Here is a 19844-nt window from a genome sequence, read left to right as displayed (position 1 = left end):
TCTCGCCTCCCCCCACACTACAATGTCTCCCCCCTCCTGTGCCCCTCTCCCCGCTGCCCCGGGCCGCACACCCCTCTCCCCGGGCTGCTCTCCCTTCTGCCCCGGACCCCCGCTCTCCCCACTGCCCCGGGCCGCACACCCCCTCTCCCCGCTGGCCCAGGCCGTGCACCTCCCTCTCCCCGGGCCGCACACCCCCTCACCCCGCCCAAGTCAAAGACCAAAGCGAAGATACGGGAGCGAAGGCGGATGCAAAGATCCGATCTTTGGCCGGAAGATGGCGGAGCAAGATGGCGGAACAAGATGGCGGAGGCTGGTTGCTAAAATGGGTCCTATAGTCACCCATGAATCTGCCCATGACCGTACTATGCGTTTGCGTGAGAGTAAGCCATCTTGCTCTGTTATAGGATCTTTGGGCATCCAGATGAATGAAAGTCAAGGTAAGTCCTGAATCGATGCCTCCCCCACCAGAGACCACGGCTTCAGGTTGGTGTAGGCCTACATCAGGAAAACCAAATTTCACCCTCCAAATCTCAGGCCAGTTTAATTTTAATTTAGTTTTAAGGTGCAGCACGGAAACAGGCCCTTAGGCTCACGGAGTCCGCACCGATCAGCAATCCCCGCACATTAACACTATCCTACACACACTAAGGACAATTTACACACTTATATCAAGCCAATTAACCTACAAACCTGTACGTCTTTGAAGTGTGGGAGGAAACCGAAGATCTCAGAGAAAACCCACGTGGTCATGGGGAGAGCACACAAACTCTGTACAGACAGCACCCATAGTCGGGATCGAACCCGGGTCTCTGGTCTAATTTGAGGAAGGACATTCTTGCTATTGAGTGCAGCATAGGTTCACAAGGTTAATTCCTGGGATAGCAGGACTGCCATATGATGAAAGAATGGAGCAACCGGGCTTGTATTCACTGGAGTTTAGAAGGATGAGAGGGAATCTTATAGAAACATATAAAATTATTAAAGGATTGGTCACGCTAGATGCAGGAAACATGTTCCCAATGTTGGGGGAATCCAGAACCAGGGGCCACAGTTTAAGAATTTGGGACCACAAACCAACTGCAACAAAAATCAAATTAATTAAGTTGTAATAAAAGTAAACCAAACATTGCGGTTTATTTCCAAAGGAATTCATTGAAAAGTAAAGAAGTTGTGTAATTTTTTATAGAAACATATATCATGGGAATGATATTCAACATGTTGCAATGATATCTTGATATTAAATCAGGTAGGTTTTACTGCTGTCAGCGTAACTTATTCATTGCTGAACTACGATTCTATTTCACAGGCTGTAAATCGCAACCTTCGGATATGATTCGGATGTGATATCAGGTATAATACCACTATAATATGCTCTGTGCACATTGATGACATTGGCACTGGGGGGGGACTGTGCCTGAAAGTACCAGGTCCAATATTTCCATGGGAGGTGCTGAGTCATGGACTTATCCAGCATGGAAACAGGCCCTTTGGCCCAACTTGCCACCTGCCCCAATCCTTCTAAACTTTTCCGATCCAAATACCTGTCCAAATGTCTTTTAAATGATGTTATAATGCCTGGCTCAACCACCTCTGATAGCTCATTCCATATACCCACAACCCTCTGTGTGAAATAGCTACCCCTCAGGTCCCTATCAAATATTTCTCCCCTAACCTTAAACCTATGTCCTCATGTGTTTGATTCCCCTACCCTGGGTAAATAACTGTGCATTTATCCTAACTATTTCCCTCATGATCTCATGCAGCACTATAAGATCACCCCTCATCCTCCTGCGCTTCAAGGAATAAAATCCTTGCCTGCCTAACCTTTCCCTTAAGCTCATGCTCTCAAGTCCTTGCAATATATTTATAACTCTTCTTTGCACTCTTTCATGCTTAACAACATCCTTCCTATAGCATGGTGACCACAACTGAACAGAATACTCTAAACGTGGTCTCACCAATGTCTTGTACAACTGTAACATAACATCCTATTTTTTATACTCAATGCCCTGACTGATGAAGGCCAATGTACTGAAGGCCTTTTTGACCACTAGTGATGCCATTTTCGAGGAATTATGCACCTGCACTCCTAGATCCCCCCCTGCTCCACCACACTACCCAGGGCCCTGCCATTCACTGTGAAGGTCCTGCCCTGTTCGACTTCCCAAAATACAACACCTCGCACATAAACTTCATTAATAGTTCCTCAGCCCACTTGCTCAACTGACCAAGATCGCGCTATAATCTTTAAAATCCATCTTCGTTATCCACAAGACCATCCACTTTAGTGTCATCTGCAATCTCACAAATCACGACTTCGACATTCTCATCCAAATTGGCGATATAAACTACAAACAGCAATGGGCTCAGCGCCGATCCCAGAGTCCCACCACGAGTCACAGCCCTCCAGTCTGAAAAACAATCTTGCACCAGGCTGCTTCCTTCCATTAAGTCAATTCTCTATCCAGTCGGCTAGCTCTCCGTGAATCCCATGCGAGCTAACCTTCCAGAGCAGCCAATGATGCAGAACGTTATCAAATGCCTTGCTAAAGTCCACTATAGACAATGAATTTACCCTCTTCAACCTTTTAGGTTACTTCTTCAAAAAACTCAAGATTCGTAATGAATGATCTGCAATATTCCAGGTGAGACCCCACCTGGAGTATTGTGTAAAGTTTTGGTCTCCTAATCCGAGGAAAGACATTCTTGCCATAGAGGGAGTACAAAGAAGGTTCACCAGACTGATTCCTGGGATGTCAGGACTTTCATATGAAGAAAGACTGGATAGACTCGGCTTGTACTCGCTAGAATTTAGAAGATTGAGGGGAGGATCTTATAGAAACGTACAAAATTCTTTAGGGGTTGGACAGGCTAGATGCAGGAAGATTGTTCCCAATGTTGGGGAAGTCCAGAACAAGGGGTCACAGTTTAAGGATAAAGGGGGAAATATTTTAGGACCGAGATGAGAAAAATATTTTTCACACAGTGAATCTCTGAATTCTCTGCCGCAGAAGGTAGTTGAGGCCAGTTCATTGGCAATATTTAAGTGGGAGTTAGATGTGGCCCTTGTGGCTAAAGGGATCAGGGGGTATGGAGAGAAGGCAGGTACAGGATACTGAGTTGGATGATCAGCCATGATCATATCGAATGGCGGTGCAGGCTCGAAGGGCCGAATGGCCTACTCCTCCACCTATTTTCTATGTTTCTATGTTTCTAATATACAAAACCATGCTGACTATCCCTTATCAGAGCCTGCCTATCAAAATCATTCAGAATACTTTCCAGTAACTTACCTACCACAAATGTTAGGCTCACTGGTCTATAGTTCCCAGGCTTTTCATTGCAGCTGTTTTTCAACATACACACAACATTAGCCACCCTCCACTCTTCCTGCACCTCACCCATATCTAGTGATGATTCATATTTCACCGGGAAATGTGCTCAAATACTGGAAAACGTTCCCGAATGCACATAAAATAAACAAACACAAGTGGATTTCCTCTAATCTATTTTGTAGGCTTTCCACTTGATTACAATAGCTTTGCTTTTTAAAAAAAAATATTTCAGATGAACATTTTTTTTAAATAGCTGTAATGAAAGCTGAAGAGCCAGAGGTTGCAACAAACTAGCTGTAACCAGATCCCAAACAGAGAACCCAACATGAGAGATTGATCACCTTTGGCACCATTTCAACACAGGTGCTGGTGCTGGAGTGACAGTGCCAGTCCTCTCTCCTATGGGCATGTTCCTGGCGTGATCCACTCACACTGCCAGGAACTCATAATGGCGCCAGGCCAGGAATCTCAGATGCAGAAGGAGAGACAGAGCCACAGGTGGAAAACATCAGATAATCAATGAACTGGAAGACCCTTTTTTATTCCTTTCTCCTTCCTTCTCCGGCCTCCCAGCCTGCCTGCCTGCCAGAAGATGGCCACGGTCATTGGGGGAGGTTACATCTCCCAGTTAATTAAGAGCTTTGCAAACACCGCAATCTACTTCCCTTGGCAGCATCCCTCTTGCCAGGCTTACCATCTGTCAGTGTTTGGAAACACATTTTGCCGCTGTATCTCCCGAAGCCGGCGACTGTCCGGGCTCGCACCTGCACCACGTACACCACTCCAGGCCGGAGGCCCTCAATCCGAGCTGTGTTTGTCAGGCTCTTCACCATTGAGGAATTGAACTCGTTCTGATCCTGAAAGACAAAGCACACTCACCCGCTTTTTATTGCAGAATAATACATCAAAGTTGCATGCATTTACCTCATGGTGCCTGTGCTGACCTGTTGGAAACAATCTCCTTCTATCTTGGCCTGCAGGCTTTCAAACTTATCCAATTCCCTTTGGAGTGTTATCATGGGCTCTGCTTCCTGTGCCCTTTCATATCTTAGGAACTCACTGCATAAAAAATGCCTCGAAACTCACACCCACACCAAAGCACCCGAAGTACTCGAAGTACAGGCTGCCCCCGGCTACAAATGCCTGACTCACACTCCCTACCTACGAGTGAGCTCCCATCATATTAATAAATGTAATTTTGATATACATTCATACACTTATAACTATGGATGGCATACCTAGTTTCCTCCACCTCCACTTCTATTTTACTTCGGAGTCACGTGAGTGACTACGTGAAGAACCCCGCCAGGACGCATGCGTGTCATATCGCTACATGCATTGCAACGTGTCACAGCAGGGGGAAGTTGTTCCCCTTAGCGGCAGAATTTAAATGCCGGGAACAGCAGGTAAGGAGACTCTGCGTTCTTTCCACTTACTTTATCACAGGTGGAGGCATGGACAGATCCAAGAGAAACAAGAAGGCTGCAAAAAAGCTGGCATGGGAGAACCGCGGAGTTGCGGGCAGCCAGCAGCAGCCAACGGCACGCCAATCTCCCGTAATGGGAACAGCTATGCCCGACTTCGCCCCCGCACCGGCCAAATCAACACCGCGGCTGGGCGGTAAAGCGAAGCAAAAAACTGACAGTCGTTGACTCCGATGAGTCCGACTTTGAACAGCCTCGAGCGGCCAGTGCCCGTGAGCAAGCGGCCAGTGCCCGTGAGCATTGGGGCCGGTTGGAGCGGCTTGAGGAACAGGAGCAGCCGCGAGTGGCCAGTGCCCAAGAGCATAGGAACCAGTTGGAGCGGCTGTTGGAGCAAATACTCCAAAGTGGCAGGCTTCGGGAGAAAGAACTAGTCACAGTGGGCGCTAGTAAGTCCTACAAAACCTCTGGGGCTGCACAGTGTTAAAGCCTCATCAGAGGGGAGTACGGGGGGTCAATTTTCGGACCCAGAGGAGTGTGCAAAACAGCACTCCTAGTGTGCATGGGGTGCCAGAAAACAAAAACCTATTGGATATGGTGTCAGTTCATTCAACCCGACCAAGCCAAAACCTGGAACCAAAAAGCTCAAGTATCGACTACATGTCAACAATCAACATCGGTCTTTTTGGACACCACAGGACACATACCACCAGGGAACTGCAAATCACTGAATGTTCCCTTCCTGGAAAGTCTAACAGTGGGAATTACGGCTTTCGCTCCGCACATATTCAACGAACTTCTTGTACCATGCGCAAACCCTCAACACTGACCCAACAACGAAAAAGACATGACACAGATCCCAGGACACTGGATTTATTTTGCGACTCTCAAACGAGTTAAATAGTACGGAGGCCATCCAACCGGCGACCCCAAAAAGGCCTGTGCAAACCTGGAACCTCCAAACCACCAATATTACTATTTGGAGATGACTTATCCAAACAAGTAAAAGAACTTAACGAAGAGGCTAAAACCCTGGGGCTCATTAAAGCAACGTCCAAAAACTACTTCGGCCAGAAACAGCACCCCTACGCACTCACCAGTCGGACAAGACAAACTGGTGAAATCTCGAAGGCCAGGAACACTCAACATCGGTCTTTTTTAGGCCATGGCCCAGACCGGCCTTCCTGGAAAATGCGCAAACCCTCAACACCAACCCAACTACAGACCCAGACACCGGCGCCTCAACGTCCACGGAGGATGCCGAAAAAGTAATAAACCTACCACTGGTAACCATGGAGGTAGGTGGGTCTGGTCCCTTACGAATTGAAGGGAGCATGGAGGTTGGTGGGAGATTACACTCCTATCTGGATGCATGGAATAAGTTTTAAGCAGTATCCATGGTTATACCATAGGACCATATACCATGACAAATAAATTGTATTGTATTGTATTGTAGAATTTATACAAAAAACCCTCCAGTTCAGCATGTACCGAACCAAATGTTTGTGCTTACAGGCAAAGAAAAATCAAAAGCACACGCTGAACTACAGCGGCTTTATAAAAAAGGAGTAATTAAGAAAACCCAACACGAATCACAGGAATTTGTGTCCAATATCTTTATCAAAAACAAGAAAGATGGTGGTTGCCGCATCATCATAGATTTGACTCATTTGAATACTTTCGTACATTATATATTCATTTCAAGATGGAAACCTTTGTTACTACTAAGCAATTGATTTCCAAAGGTTACTACATGGCAAGCATCGATTTAAAAGATGCTTACTATACAGTACCCATCAGAGGTGACCACAGATGTTATTTAAAATTCAACTGGATGGGTCAGCTCTGACAGTACAGGGCACTACCTAATGGGCTAACATCAGCCCCCAGGCTGTTCACTAAAATTTTGAAACCAGCCCTAGCGTTTCTGCGGAAACAAAAACACATGGTAATGGCATATCTAGATGACATACTTATTGTGGCCAAAACTTTGGAATTGACTAAACAAACGGTAACAGCCACAAAACAATTATTTGAAAAACTGGGGTTTATCATCCATCCAGTTAAATCTAAATTACCGCCTTCAACCACTATGGATTATCTAGGGTTCATCATTAACTCAGTTCACATGTCAGTGACTTTGCCGAAAGAAAAGTTTACAGCCTTAATAGAGGCTTGCAGCAAAATCATTGACATCATTAAACCATTCATCAGACTGGTAGCAAGAATAATTGGCAAAATAGTGGCTGCGTTTCCAGCCACACAATTCGGATGGTGGTCATTTTGACAGACCAATGAAGCTACCAACAGAGGCCATAATGGAACTAAAATGGTGGAAAGATAACATTAGGCATTGTTCCAATCCAATCATTATCAGCAGACCCTGGGGCAGCGGCAACAGATGCATTTTCGCCACATTGGGGGAAATTGTTTATTTATGCATTCCCTCCTTTCTGCCTCATCAGTCGGGTATTAAGGAAAATACAGCAAGACTCTGCGTCTGGTATTTTGATAGTACCCGATTGGCCTACTCAACCATGGTTCCCGTTGATACTCGACATGGTATTAGAACCATGCATCACCATCCATCATAGACCTAATTTACTGGTTCATCCCGTAACAAGGGAAAGTCACCCATGTCATAATTATATAAACCTATTAATTTGTAGAGTTTGAAAGCACCTCTACTACACCTGGGACTGACAGACCGAACAGTGGATATTATTTCAGCGGCCCACAGACAGTCCACCAAAAAACAGTACTTGGTGTACATCAAGAAATTGGAAATGTACTGTCACAGCAATAACATCACCCACAGATCTATGGAGCTTGTACCTGACCCTTGTTTCCAGCTTGTCTCCGGGTGCTTTGGATTCCTCCCACATCCCAAAGACTTATGGATTGTGCAGTTTAGTTTAGTTCAGTGTAATTTAGTGTAGTTTAGTGTATTATAGTCACGTCCACTGAGGTACAGTGAAAAGTTTTTTTGTTGCCTGCTATCCAGTCAGTGATATGACTATACATGATTACAATTGAGCTGTGTACAGTGCACAGATACAGGATAAAGTCCAATAAAGATAGGGAGTGGTAAAGAGTACTACATGACAACTAGAGTGACCCAATGAGCCAATGGAACCTCTATACATGGTGGATGATTTTACAAAATGAGGAGCAGGTGTAACGCACTCAGCCCCTCAAATCTGCTTTGCCATTAATCAAGATCCAGACTGATTCCTTACCTCAGCACCAAGTTCCTGCAGTATCCTTATAACCCATGGTTCCCTTAATATCCAGAATGAACTAAATGACTGAGCTTTTATAATGTCTGAGGTGGGGAATTCCAAAAATTGAAGTAATTTCTCCTCCTCACATCCTAAACTGTCTACATCGTTATTCTGAAATTATGACTGATTCTAGACTCCTCAGCTAGGGAACGTATCCTCCTTACATCCAGCCAGTTGGGCTCTATAAGTTTCAATGACAATAGACAAAAGACAATAGGTGCAAGAGTAGGCCATTCGGCCCTTCGAGCCAGCACTGTCATTCAATGTGATCATGGCTGATTATCCACAATCAGTACCCCGTTCCTGCCTTCTCCCCATATCCCCTGACTCTGCTATATTTAAGAGCCCTATCAAGCTCTCTCTTGAAAGCATCCAGAGAACCGGCCTCCAGCGCCCTCTGAGGCAGGGAATTCCGCAGACTCACAACTCTCTGTATGAAAATTGGGAAGTCTTGCATTGGGAAGTCTTGCATTTATATTGCATCTTTCCAAAGCTTTCTAACATCCCAGAGCACTTTGCGATTAAGATGTATTCTTGTAGCGTTGCAACTAATTTGCACCTGTCACGGTCTGAAGAATGGCAATGAGATAAATGACTAGACAGTCCAATCCAACAATATGATTGTGGTTGGAAAGACTCGATGCCAACCTGTTGCTCTACTCTGAATAGTAAAATGCCATATTTTATTCCCATGGATACTTTCACCTTAGCTCTTTTACCTCGTAGTTGAAAGATCATCGATTCGATGCCACTACTGGGATTTGAGCGGAACCTCAGTTAATGGTTTAATGTTATCCTAGGTGAATTGCAGTATTGAATGTGCATTCTTTCTGGTGAAATATTAATCCCTTAACATGAAGAATTCAACTGGACAACTGAATGAGAAGTTGGAGGTTCCACTCTCTTGGCAATATTTATCCCTTCTTCAACAACAAAAAAGATATCAATTCATAATATAATTGCTATTGTGTGCCTTTTTGTAGAGTTTAGATAGACAGCATCGCAACATGCCATTACAGTGGCACAGCAGGTAGAGCTGCTGCCTCTCACAGCTAAAGATCTGGGCTCGATCCTGACCTCTGTGCTGTCAGTGAGCAGTTTGAACATTCTCTCTTGACTGCATTGGTCTAGTCCAAGTGCTCTGGTTTCCATTCACATCCAAAAGACTTGTGGGTTTGTAAAATTGTCCCTAGTGTGTAGAGAGTAGATGAGAAAGTGGAAAACATGAATAAGAATAAATGGGTGATTCATGGTCAGCATGGACTTGATGTGCCAAATGGCTTGTTTTCATGCTGTATCTTTCAAGGCCCTTTCTCCCACTAGGTCCACGTCAACCATTGATCACTCCTTCACACAAGTTCTATGTTGTCCCACTTTCTCATCCTCTCCCGACACGGGATGAGGGGCAATTGTATTTTTAGGGGGGGGGCATTCTTCCGGCTGCAGGGATGATTGGGTGACTTGCTCTTCCCTTCCTATCCCAGTTTAATTCATTTCAAATCCCTGAATAAGTGGCTGGAACTCGGAGTGAGCGATTTCTCTTCTGCCACATCTACGTCATGTCTGCGCGGTGCAATTGGAAAGCTTCAGAAGATTGCACAGAGCCATTTTGCAACAACGGAATTGTGGATGATAACGGCTAGGAAATTTCCAACAGTAAATTGGTTCCATCCTCCACACAACCGTGGGCACTAACTTCAGAACCACTTCACCTGGCAGATAAGGTAGCTTTAATGAAGACGGAGGATATGAAAGATGCTAAATAAAGGCAAGCTAAGTAAACCTGTTACATTACTTGCTTCAAATTATCTAATTTGTCTGGGTATCCAGTTGCACTATATTTTTGTGCTATTTTTCCAGTGCAGGACAGCTGTGCCAAATGGCCAGATAGGGCGCTATAAATACTATGCTGGTTCTTTATTAAGATGCTATGTTGGATACAGCAATTAAAAGTGTGCCACAGCAACAGTATGAATGACACAGAGGAAATTCTGAGCTAGAGTGATTAATAAGACATTGTCTTTGGTTTCAGTACAACCCTGGCTAATTGGAAACTAATTAGCCACTGATGCTTTGAACAGTTTATCAGGTCTTATACCAGCTGACTTGAAGCAGTGGTTCACACTAGACATATTTGTCAGTGATGGGTCGCAAATGCGATCGCAGTCAATCTAAAACTAAACCAATTTGATGATAATGAAATGATTTGGTTTGGAACAGGGGGTATATTTTCCCTCTTTGTTTCATGCTTTGACCTTTGGAAAGGTTGGCTGTGGGCTAAACACGTAGGATTTTTCCCTCATGAGCTCTGCTGAAAGAGACAAGTGACTATTCCCATCCCGATGCATTGGCCCAGAACCACGCAATCAAATTACAAAGCGACGGTTCCTGCTGCAGGGATGACCAGAACCAGTGTTAGCAAGGGCCCAACATATTTTACACTTAGGCTTGGCCTAGCTTCAATCCCAGAAAGTTACATCACTGGGACAGAACAACCAGCCCATCGTGTACTTTCTGATTTTTGTAAGTGCTTCTTAAACGTGTTGCACTCTCCTGCTCTTTCTCAACATCCCTGTGTTATTTCTCCAATTCCTCTCTAAAATTCACCACTGAATCCAGCATTCATCTCCCTTTCAGTTCATAACAATTGACAACAGTCTAAATTACCAAATGAACTCTAAAATACTGAATTAATGTGGGTGACACAGTGGCTCTGCTGCCTCAGAGCCTGAGCCCCGTTTTGATCCTGACCTCAGGTGCTGAGTGTGTAGAGTCTGTATGTTCTTGCTGTGACCACATGGGTTTCCTCCAGATGTTCTGGATTCCTCCCACATCCCAAAGATGTGTGGGTTTGTAGGTTAATTGGCCTCTGTAAAATGGCTCCTAATGTGTAGGGAGTGGTGAATGTGGGCTAACATAGAACTAATGATCAATAGTCGGTGTCAACCCGATGAGTCAAAGGGTGACATGGTGACGTAGCTGCGCCTCAGTGTCAGAGACGCTGGTTCAATCTGGACATCTACTGCTGTCTGTGTGGAGTTTGCACGTTTTACCTGTGCCTGCATGGATTTAGTCTGGGTACTCCGGCTTCTTCCCACAACCTAAAGGACGTATGGGTTTGAAAATTAATTAGTCTCTGTTAATGCCCATAGTGTGAAGGGAGTGGATGAGAAAGTGAGATAAAGTAGAATTAGTGTGAATGGATGATCGATGGTCGGTTTCAACCTGTTGGGCCAAAGGGCCTGATTCCATGCTGTACCTTGAAACTAAACTAAACCTTTGGTCCGCTTCTGCATATATCATGCTTGCCTTATTCGGTCGGATTATTGAGTATAAAAATCAGGACATCATATTGCAACTTTGATTAGGCCATATTTGGAGCTTTCTGTGCCCTATTATAGGAAGGATGTGAAGACTGGAGAGGGTGCAGAAAAGACTCATCAGGATGCTGCCTGCATTAGAGGCCATTCACTATAAGGAGAGGTTGGGCAAACCTGGATTGTTTTCACTGGAGTGTTGAGGGCAGTGTATGATAGAAGTATATGAAATCATGAGAGGCATAGGTAGATAAGAGTCATTTTCACAGTGTCTGCATTTTAAATACTAGAGAGCATAGGTTGAAGGTGAAAGGGTGAAAATCTAAAAAATATTTATAAGACAGTAATTCTGATACAGTGGTAAATGCCTGGAATGTACTGCCAGGGGAAGCATACGAAAACAACATTTAAGAGGCATTCAGACAGCCATATGAACTGGCAGTGAATGGAAAGATAGAGACCGCATGCAGGCAGATATGCAGTTTAAATTAGTGTGTTGGTCGGCACAGACATTGTGGGCCAAAGGGTCAGTGCTGCACTATTCTATATTCTCTCACCACAGATGTTGCCTGCCCCGAGTATTTTTATATCCCCTGAAGTTATTTAAGCAAAGGATGCTTACTAAACCAGTGGTCAGTTTATATTTCCACACTACGCACTATTCCATTCCCTTCTGCCCTCTCAAGAAGGTTTTACTCTATTTCCAAAGTTCCTAACATTTCTGCAATTAATCTTAAATGGGATTGAGATTAGAAAGGGCAAGTTTTTTCTCTTATACTGCCTGATCTGCAATGCATTTCCAACATTTGCATTTGCATTTCTCTACTGATAATTACTCAATACTCATTTGCTTAGATTGCCTCTCTGCCTAGCAATAAGACCAGTGCATGGAGTACGGCAATGTGGCTCTTCAAAATATGCTATGTGATCCTTTAAACCTTTGTAAGAGGGGAGAAAGACTGTTACTCTAAACGACAGTACTTCCCTGTTCTGAGCAGTGTTCCCTATTCAGGATGCGGCTGAACTATTACCCTACGATTATGAAGACAATTTCTCGTGTAGGATTTGGAGCCACTGCCTTCCTGCGAGTAAGATTGCAACTAAACTTCACAAATTTAAATAAGTACTTCCACAGTTGAGAGAAAAAGTGGAATGCTAAACAATGTGTGCCAACTGTGAGATTAAAGTGGCAGATGTAGACATTACAATGGTTTGATGGGTTGAAGAGAATAGCTTTTCTCTGTGTTGTCTGAGAGCCCACATTAGGTTCTGAAGGGATGTGAAAATGGAACAATTTGAATGAAGACTTTGCCATTAAAATTCTACCTATCTCGGGAGGTACGAAATGAAAAAGCAATGGCAAATTACCAACGTATTGAAAATGGCTGTAATTCTTTAATAACTGACATTTTAAACCATTATGCTCACTCTGGAGGAAGTACAAATAGTTTTCTTGTCAGTTAGACCACAAAAGATGCAGGAGTTTATTTGATGGGAAATTTTAAATAAAAGCAATACATCCAAATGGAACAATGCATAGCTCTGGATATCATCAGATCAATACCTCTGCTAAAGGCATTCTCACTGAATTTACTGGGGCATGCCTCGTGCATATAATGAGCAGAATGCCTAGAACTTCACTTATTTTATGTTCACAGGTGCCATGATGAAAGGAAAGCAGAATTGACTTCCCACAGCTGAAGGGGGTGCGAAAAGGGGAAAGAAACAGCAGGCCCAGCACAAATGTCCAACCTTTAATGAGCTTAAAATTTAACACTAACTGGATTTGCCTGAGATGGTTGATCTGCTCAAGTCGTCTGCCACATTGACCACTAAGATATAAGAGCATTAATCCACAGACTCTGACCAAGACTCCTGAGAAAGATAGCATATCTAGCTTTTTTTTTTAATTCAACTTTTTTTTTCTGCCTCTGCAACAAAACTTTAGTGGAAGCTTAATTGCCAATTACTTGCACACATATAAGAGCAGGAGCAGAAAATAATTAAGAATAAGAAAAATGAACTATTTAACCACTTGATCCTGCAACTAGTTAAAGGTTTGACATCATAAGTAGCAGTTGATAATTCCATAACCAGTTGATGGTCAAAGTAAAACTATCAGAAATTAGTTGTTGATGGATGCACCCTAGCAGAACAAGGTTGTGCTATGAAACCATTTTTTCCATCTAACTATAGCACCACACTTATCAATTTTATTTAGAAAGGTTAAGGGTGTTCATTGCTGGCTCTCTGAATGACGCAGTTTAGCATATCTCGGGGCCCTCGACACTAATCCAGCTCAGAATGATTGGTTGAGAGGTTCTTCTGATCTTTGTCAACTGGAAAATGACTTTAGGGCACTCACAGCCCAATTTTAATGATTAAATTGTGCCTCAAAATATAAGTGTCACCTGGGAGTCTCTGAGGAATGTCTGCTACAGGAAAGTGAAAAAGAAATTGTTCAGTTTCTATTCTAGATAGAATTAAAATACATTCACAAAGCTAGGTCGAGTTTTACTTTTCATTGGACTCAATCCTTCATAAGAGTATTGGCTGCAAAACAAAAATATACTTCATTCCTTGACTTTTATATTGAGCCAATTTATCAAACATTTCTGGAACTCCACATACATAATACCAAACACACTACCCTCATCACCCCTCGCTATCATGCTGTCAAAGAGCCAAATTGTATTCAGCAAAAGCGATTTTCCTTTAAACCAAGGGTTTCCAACCTGGGATAAATTTACCCCCAGAGAGTAAATTTCACTTACCCACGGCATAAATTTGTTGATTCTGGATTTGTACATATTTTTTCTCATCGACTGACTGTGTTTGGTTCTGTTATACCAGTATCTGTTCATCATTAGTTGTTCATAAATAAGTGAAATAACATTGTTGTGTGCTATTAAAGTTGCCAGGGGTAAACGGGACGAAAGAGGTTGGGAACCCCTGCTTTAAACCATAAAGTATTGGCCAATCCTCTGACTAGCCAATTTACACGCAGCCTAAAGGTTTAAATGGTGACTGGAAGAATGAGGAGAAAGACTAAGAGGATTTTTTTTTCATTGTAAACTTGCACTGCAAGTTTGAAAGATGTTGCCATAAAAGTCTTGGTGAATACATAATATAACACAACCTATGCTTCTTTAATACAGCATGATCATGATCCAATTTACTTAGAATAACTGATCATTTAACAGATAAACTTATTGTTGTTGTTGCATTTAATGTAACCTATGAAGCTACAGCAAGTATGTTCCTGGTTCATATGAAAAAATAAACACTTCTGAATCTTGAATCTTGAAATTGTTCCAGGATCTCAAATCTCTCTTCATGCTGTTGTATCCCAATATTAATATTCTCATAGTGCTCAAAACTACATTCATTGTTCAAACCAGACACACTTCTATGATATGTTACAAGTGTAATTCATGCAAGTATGCGGAACAATAAGCCAATAAATATTATAGGCAAAAGGAACAATGGCATCTATAATATGACAGACAATCGGATGGATTTCTGTACCTTTTCATAGTATCGTAGTTCATAGTCCAAAATGATCCCATTTGGTTGATCAGGCTGTGGCCAGGATAAGGTGATACTGCTCATTGTGGAGCCCACTTGATGCATGATGGGAACCGTGGAAGGAGCTGCAAAACAATCGAGAGAAAGGGAGAGTTAGTCTGTTTTTCCTTCATAGAGAAATCTGCTTTCAAATTCAACCACTTATTTCTGGCCTTGTTTCAAAATCATCTACATTCTGGGCTTCCACAACTGCAGTTCAAGCCATAATTGTTAAACAGGTTCTTGCTCACAATCAGGTGGAAGGGAATCTTAACTTTGAAGTTGGGAAAAAGTGACAGGATGGTCAGAGAAAATCGAAAAGTACTCATAGCTCAGAGAATTGTTTTTATCTTTCAGTCAGTTATGTTTGTGGCTCTATTTCCAATTCTATACAGTAGTGGAGTACCCCACCATGAATATTATTCAATGCACATTATTTTAGATTGTCCTTTTAAGAAGAACTCTGAATGGGTTTTCCATTCAGCCAAAGGGTGACCAATTTCCTTATCTGGGAAACTAATTTAATTCCATAGTCATAGAGTGTGGAAACATGCCCTACTGCCCAACTTGCCCAGCCCGACCAAAATGTCCTATCTACACTAGTCTCAGTTGCCTGCATTTAGCCCATAGCCCTCTAAACCCGTCCTATCATGTACCCGTCTAACTAATTTTGAAGTGTTGGATTAGTCCCTGCCTCACCTACAGTATCTCCTCTGGCAGCTTCTTCCATACACCCACCAGTCTTTGCATGAAAAAGTTACCCCTCAGATTCATATAAAATCTTTCCCCCTTCCTCTGAAACCTATGCCCTCTGGTTCTCGATTCCCCCACTCTGGGCAATAGATACTGTGCACCCCCCCCCCCCCCCCCCCCCCCCCCCCCCCCCCCAATCTATTCCACTCATGATTTTATACACCATGATATTTCATACACCACTATAATATCATCTTCATGCACTCCAGTGAATAGTCCTAGCCTGCTCAGCCTCTCCCGATAGCTCAGATCCACGTGTCCTGGCAACATCCTTGTAAATCTTCTCTGCAACCTTACCAACATCTTTCCTATAACATGGTGCCAAGACCTGAACACAATAATCTAAATGTGGCATCACCAAAATCTTATATAACTGCAACATGACCTCCTGACTTCTATATAATACTCTGACTGATGAAGACCAGTATGCCAAAGGCCTTTTTGACCACCCCATCTACCTGTGACACAACCTTCAAGGAACTATGTACCTGCACTCCTAGATGCCTCTGCTCTACAGCACTTTAAGAGCCCTACCATTCACTGCATAGGCCCTGTCCATTAGACTTTCCAAACTACCACATCGCACATTTCTCTATATTAAATTCATGGCAAGAAAAGCTTAGTGCTCTCAAAGGGTGTGTTCTATGATATGGTCTCTGAATTATGTAGAAAAGTGGAGAAGCTGATGGTTTGCACAATTTGCTAAATATGAATGTTAGCAATTGTTCTACTGTGCAAATGTCTGTGTTTGCATGGAAATGTTTACATCCACCTTGTTAAAAATAAAAACAGGAAGAGCGCGAATGCACACAAAACTTCAGTGATCATCCACAGAAATGAAGTTGTTTTAATTGATTGACTGAAAGATACAGCATGGAAAACAGGCCAGTGCTCACCCACACACTAGTTCTATCCTACACTGTAGGGGCAATTTTTTACAGGAGCTAATTAACCTACAAACCGGCACGTCTTTTGGAATGTGGGAGGAAACTGGAGCACCCATAGTAAATCTGCATGGTCACAGGGAGAATGTGCAAACTGCGAACAACAGGATCGAACTCTGGTCTCTGGCACTGTAAGACAGCAACCCTCCGGCTGAGCCACTGCACCACCCTATATCTGGCATCATTTGAGCTTCCCAATATTTGAGGATCATTGTTAATTCCCTTTATCCTGATGACACCCTTTGTTCGGAGATATGACAAAGCATGAGCCTTCCAGACAGTTAACCTTTTCATAACATGTCGTGTTTGTGCTTGGGTTAGATTTGGTGAGATGATGTCATGCCGCACATATATTCTAGTCCAGTAAAAATAATAATAAGATTTTAAACAGCTCATATAAGGAGTAAATAAATCCAAATGCTTTTCTCTATTGGATTTTCTTTCTGGCAACAGATTTAGGTACGTGTGAGCCATCCAGGGGTGAGTTACCGCATACCATTCAGGAAATGAACCAGCAATGAGTCCTTCTTTAAATAACAAGAGCTGCCACTTCAGGCCCATGTGTTGCACATCTCCCAATTTCCCTTGCTCTGGGCTCTAGACTTTCTTGAATGTTTTCATCCCACTATCGGTGAGCATGCCTTCAATTAGCTGGGTGCAAAGCTTCAGAATTCCCCTTCAGGCTCAATCTTTCACTCTCTTTCCTTAAAATCAAACTCCGTACCGACAGTACCTGTAGTCAGAATCTAACCCGGGTCTCTGGTACTGTAAGGCAGCAACTCTACCACTGCGCCACTATGCCGCCCTTTGTTTCAAAAAGTTACCCTTCAGGTTCCTATTAATTCTTTCCCCTCTCATCTTAAATAACTAGCTTGTGATTCCCAAAACCTGGATAAAAGACTCTGCGCATTAGCCCTATCTATTCCCCCCATGATGATAGACGCCTCTACAAGATCACCCCTCACCCTCAGCGCTCCAAGGAATAAAGTCCTAGACTGCCAAACTTCTCCCTATGACTCAGGCCCTCAAGTCCTGGCAACATTCCCAGGAACAAAGAACTGCATATGCTAGTTTACCAAGGAAAGACACAAAATGCTGGAGTGACTCAGTGGATCAGGCCCCGTCCTTGGAGAAATGGATATGTGACGTTTCAGGTCAGGACATTTCTTCATACTGATTGCAGGGGTGGTGGGAAAGAAAGCTATAAGAGTGGAGTGGCAGGACATAGCGTGGTAGACCATGGCACGGGACAATTTGATAGGCAGATGGTTGGATGAAGACCAGAAATGAACACACAATCAAGGTGTGGACAAAGGATTAGAGTTGTGAATCACGTAATTAGAGGATTGATGAGGTGTGAATTATTTAGGAATATTGTTTAGGAGTTGTTTGTTCCTAAACAATTCACACCTAGTCAATCCTTTATCTTTACAATTCGCAACTCTCTAGCCTTCTGCTGCATAGTCAATCCTTTTGGCTCACACCTTGTGTGTGTTCATGTAGAAACAAGGAACTGCAGATGCTGGTTTATAAAGGAAAGATACAAACTGCCAGATCAATCACCCCCACCCCTACAATCAGTCTGAGGAAGGGTCCCAACTCCAAACATCACCTATCCATGTTCTGCAGAGATGCTGCCTGAGCCGCTGTTACTCCAGTATGTTGTGACTTTTCTTGTGTGTAGTTATCTCTAGCTTTTGTCCAACCATTTACCCTTCCACTTCTAGCTTTCCTTCTCGCCACACCTGCAATCTGAAGAAAGGTCCCAACCCTAAACGTCACCTATTCATATTCTCCAGGGATGCTGCCTGACCCGCTGAATTACTCCAACTTTGTGTCTTTCCAACATCCTTGTAAGTCTTCTCTGCATTCTTTCCTGCTTAACATCCTTCCTATAGCAACAAAAGGAATTTCTTGATGAGAGGGCGATGAATCTGTGGAATTCACTGCCACAGACGGCTGCGGAGGTCAGGTTGTTGGGTATTTTTTAAGGAGGAGTTTGACAGATATTTAATTGGTAAGGGTGTCAAGGGTTATGTCGAGAAGGCAGGAGAATGGGTTTGAGAGGGGAAGATAGATTGGCCATCATTGAATGGTGGCACACTCTTGATGGGCCGAATGGCCAACACCTGCTCCTATGACTTATGAACATGAACATTCTTCCTATAGAATGCTTCCTATCTTGTTACATACATGTTTTAGAACAATCCTGAATGAGCCAAGCATATCTTCAGATGTCTCTGCATTTCCTACCCTTGCTTGTTACGTCACAAATAAGCCCAAATATGACGGATAGAGAAAAGAATTGAAGCTACCTGAAAGAATGAGGTTGCAGAAGTGACTGTCTACATGTAGATTTCAGATGCGTCACAGTGCGACCCAACCACTTGACTTGAACACAGACTAAAAGGTATATGGGACCACTGAGTCAAGGCTCAAAACTATTAAAGATAGCTCCTCAAACCCACTCCAAGTACATTAGGAGTCTTGGATGCCCGTGATAAAAGTGGGAGCCCTTCCCTTCTATGCTGATGGTCTTCGGAATTTAAAAAAAGAGTTCCAAATGAAGAAGAAGGACAAAAGATGTTTGGGCGAATTGAGCCAAAGGGGAACTTAAGAAAGCCGTCTTACTGATAGGAAGCAGTTTGGATACGATCACTGGTGCAGCAGACCCCGAGCACCGAGCTAGGTGAAGGATGCTTAATGAGAATACAAAGGGACTGTGGGGCGCCATTAAACTGGTTCCTGGGGTGTAGAAATAATGCATTCAGGACCAGAAATGAAAGGTCGGGTGAGATGATTAGTGACTGTTTGCTTGTGCTGAAGAATTTGTCACGATTTGGAGGCTTCCTGAATTGAATACCCTGGGGCAAGTTCACTTCAATCAACTTTCAAAGGTTTAAAAGTCAAGTAAACTCAATCTATATGATTCACAATTCATGATTTAACTTTTATGTTTGCATGTAGAGTGGATATTTTAGTGGAGATGGCTTCCAAAATCACCATACAAATTTTGGCTGGTGCATTACAATGAGACATTAGTATCAACGCAGTGTGTTGCTTCACAGCAGCAGCAATAAGTAGGAACTTCAACATTATGCACCATGCATGTGAGTGTCTTTGGCATGAAAGACAAGAAGATGGGGTAACATAAGATGGGAAATCGCTCATCACAGGGATCCCAGTTACAGCGGCAAGAATACTTCTCTCATGAAAGGAAAGG

The 19844-nt window shown here is 43.2% G+C and overlaps 1 protein-coding gene across 1 annotated transcript in view; it reads right to left on the bottom strand.

Moving 5' to 3' along the window:
• The window catches only part of LOC129703451 (ephrin type-B receptor 1), a 405586-nt gene that overhangs the window by 77189 nt on the left and 308553 nt on the right, over positions 1-19844 (bottom strand). Inside the window, exons 6-7 of the mRNA XM_055645911.1 lie at positions 14886-15010; positions 4030-4192 (exon numbers count right to left, since the gene is read on the bottom strand). Of these exons, the coding sequence (XP_055501886.1) occupies positions 4030-4192; positions 14886-15010 (288 nt within the window). The remainder of the gene's footprint in view (positions 1-4029; positions 4193-14885; positions 15011-19844) is intronic.

This window comes from Leucoraja erinacea, chromosome 14 (genome assembly GCF_028641065.1).
Source record: "Leucoraja erinacea ecotype New England chromosome 14, Leri_hhj_1, whole genome shotgun sequence".
Classification (NCBI taxonomy): domain Eukaryota; kingdom Metazoa; phylum Chordata; class Chondrichthyes; order Rajiformes; family Rajidae; genus Leucoraja; species Leucoraja erinaceus.
This window is presented reverse-complemented; position numbering and strand designations above follow the sequence as displayed.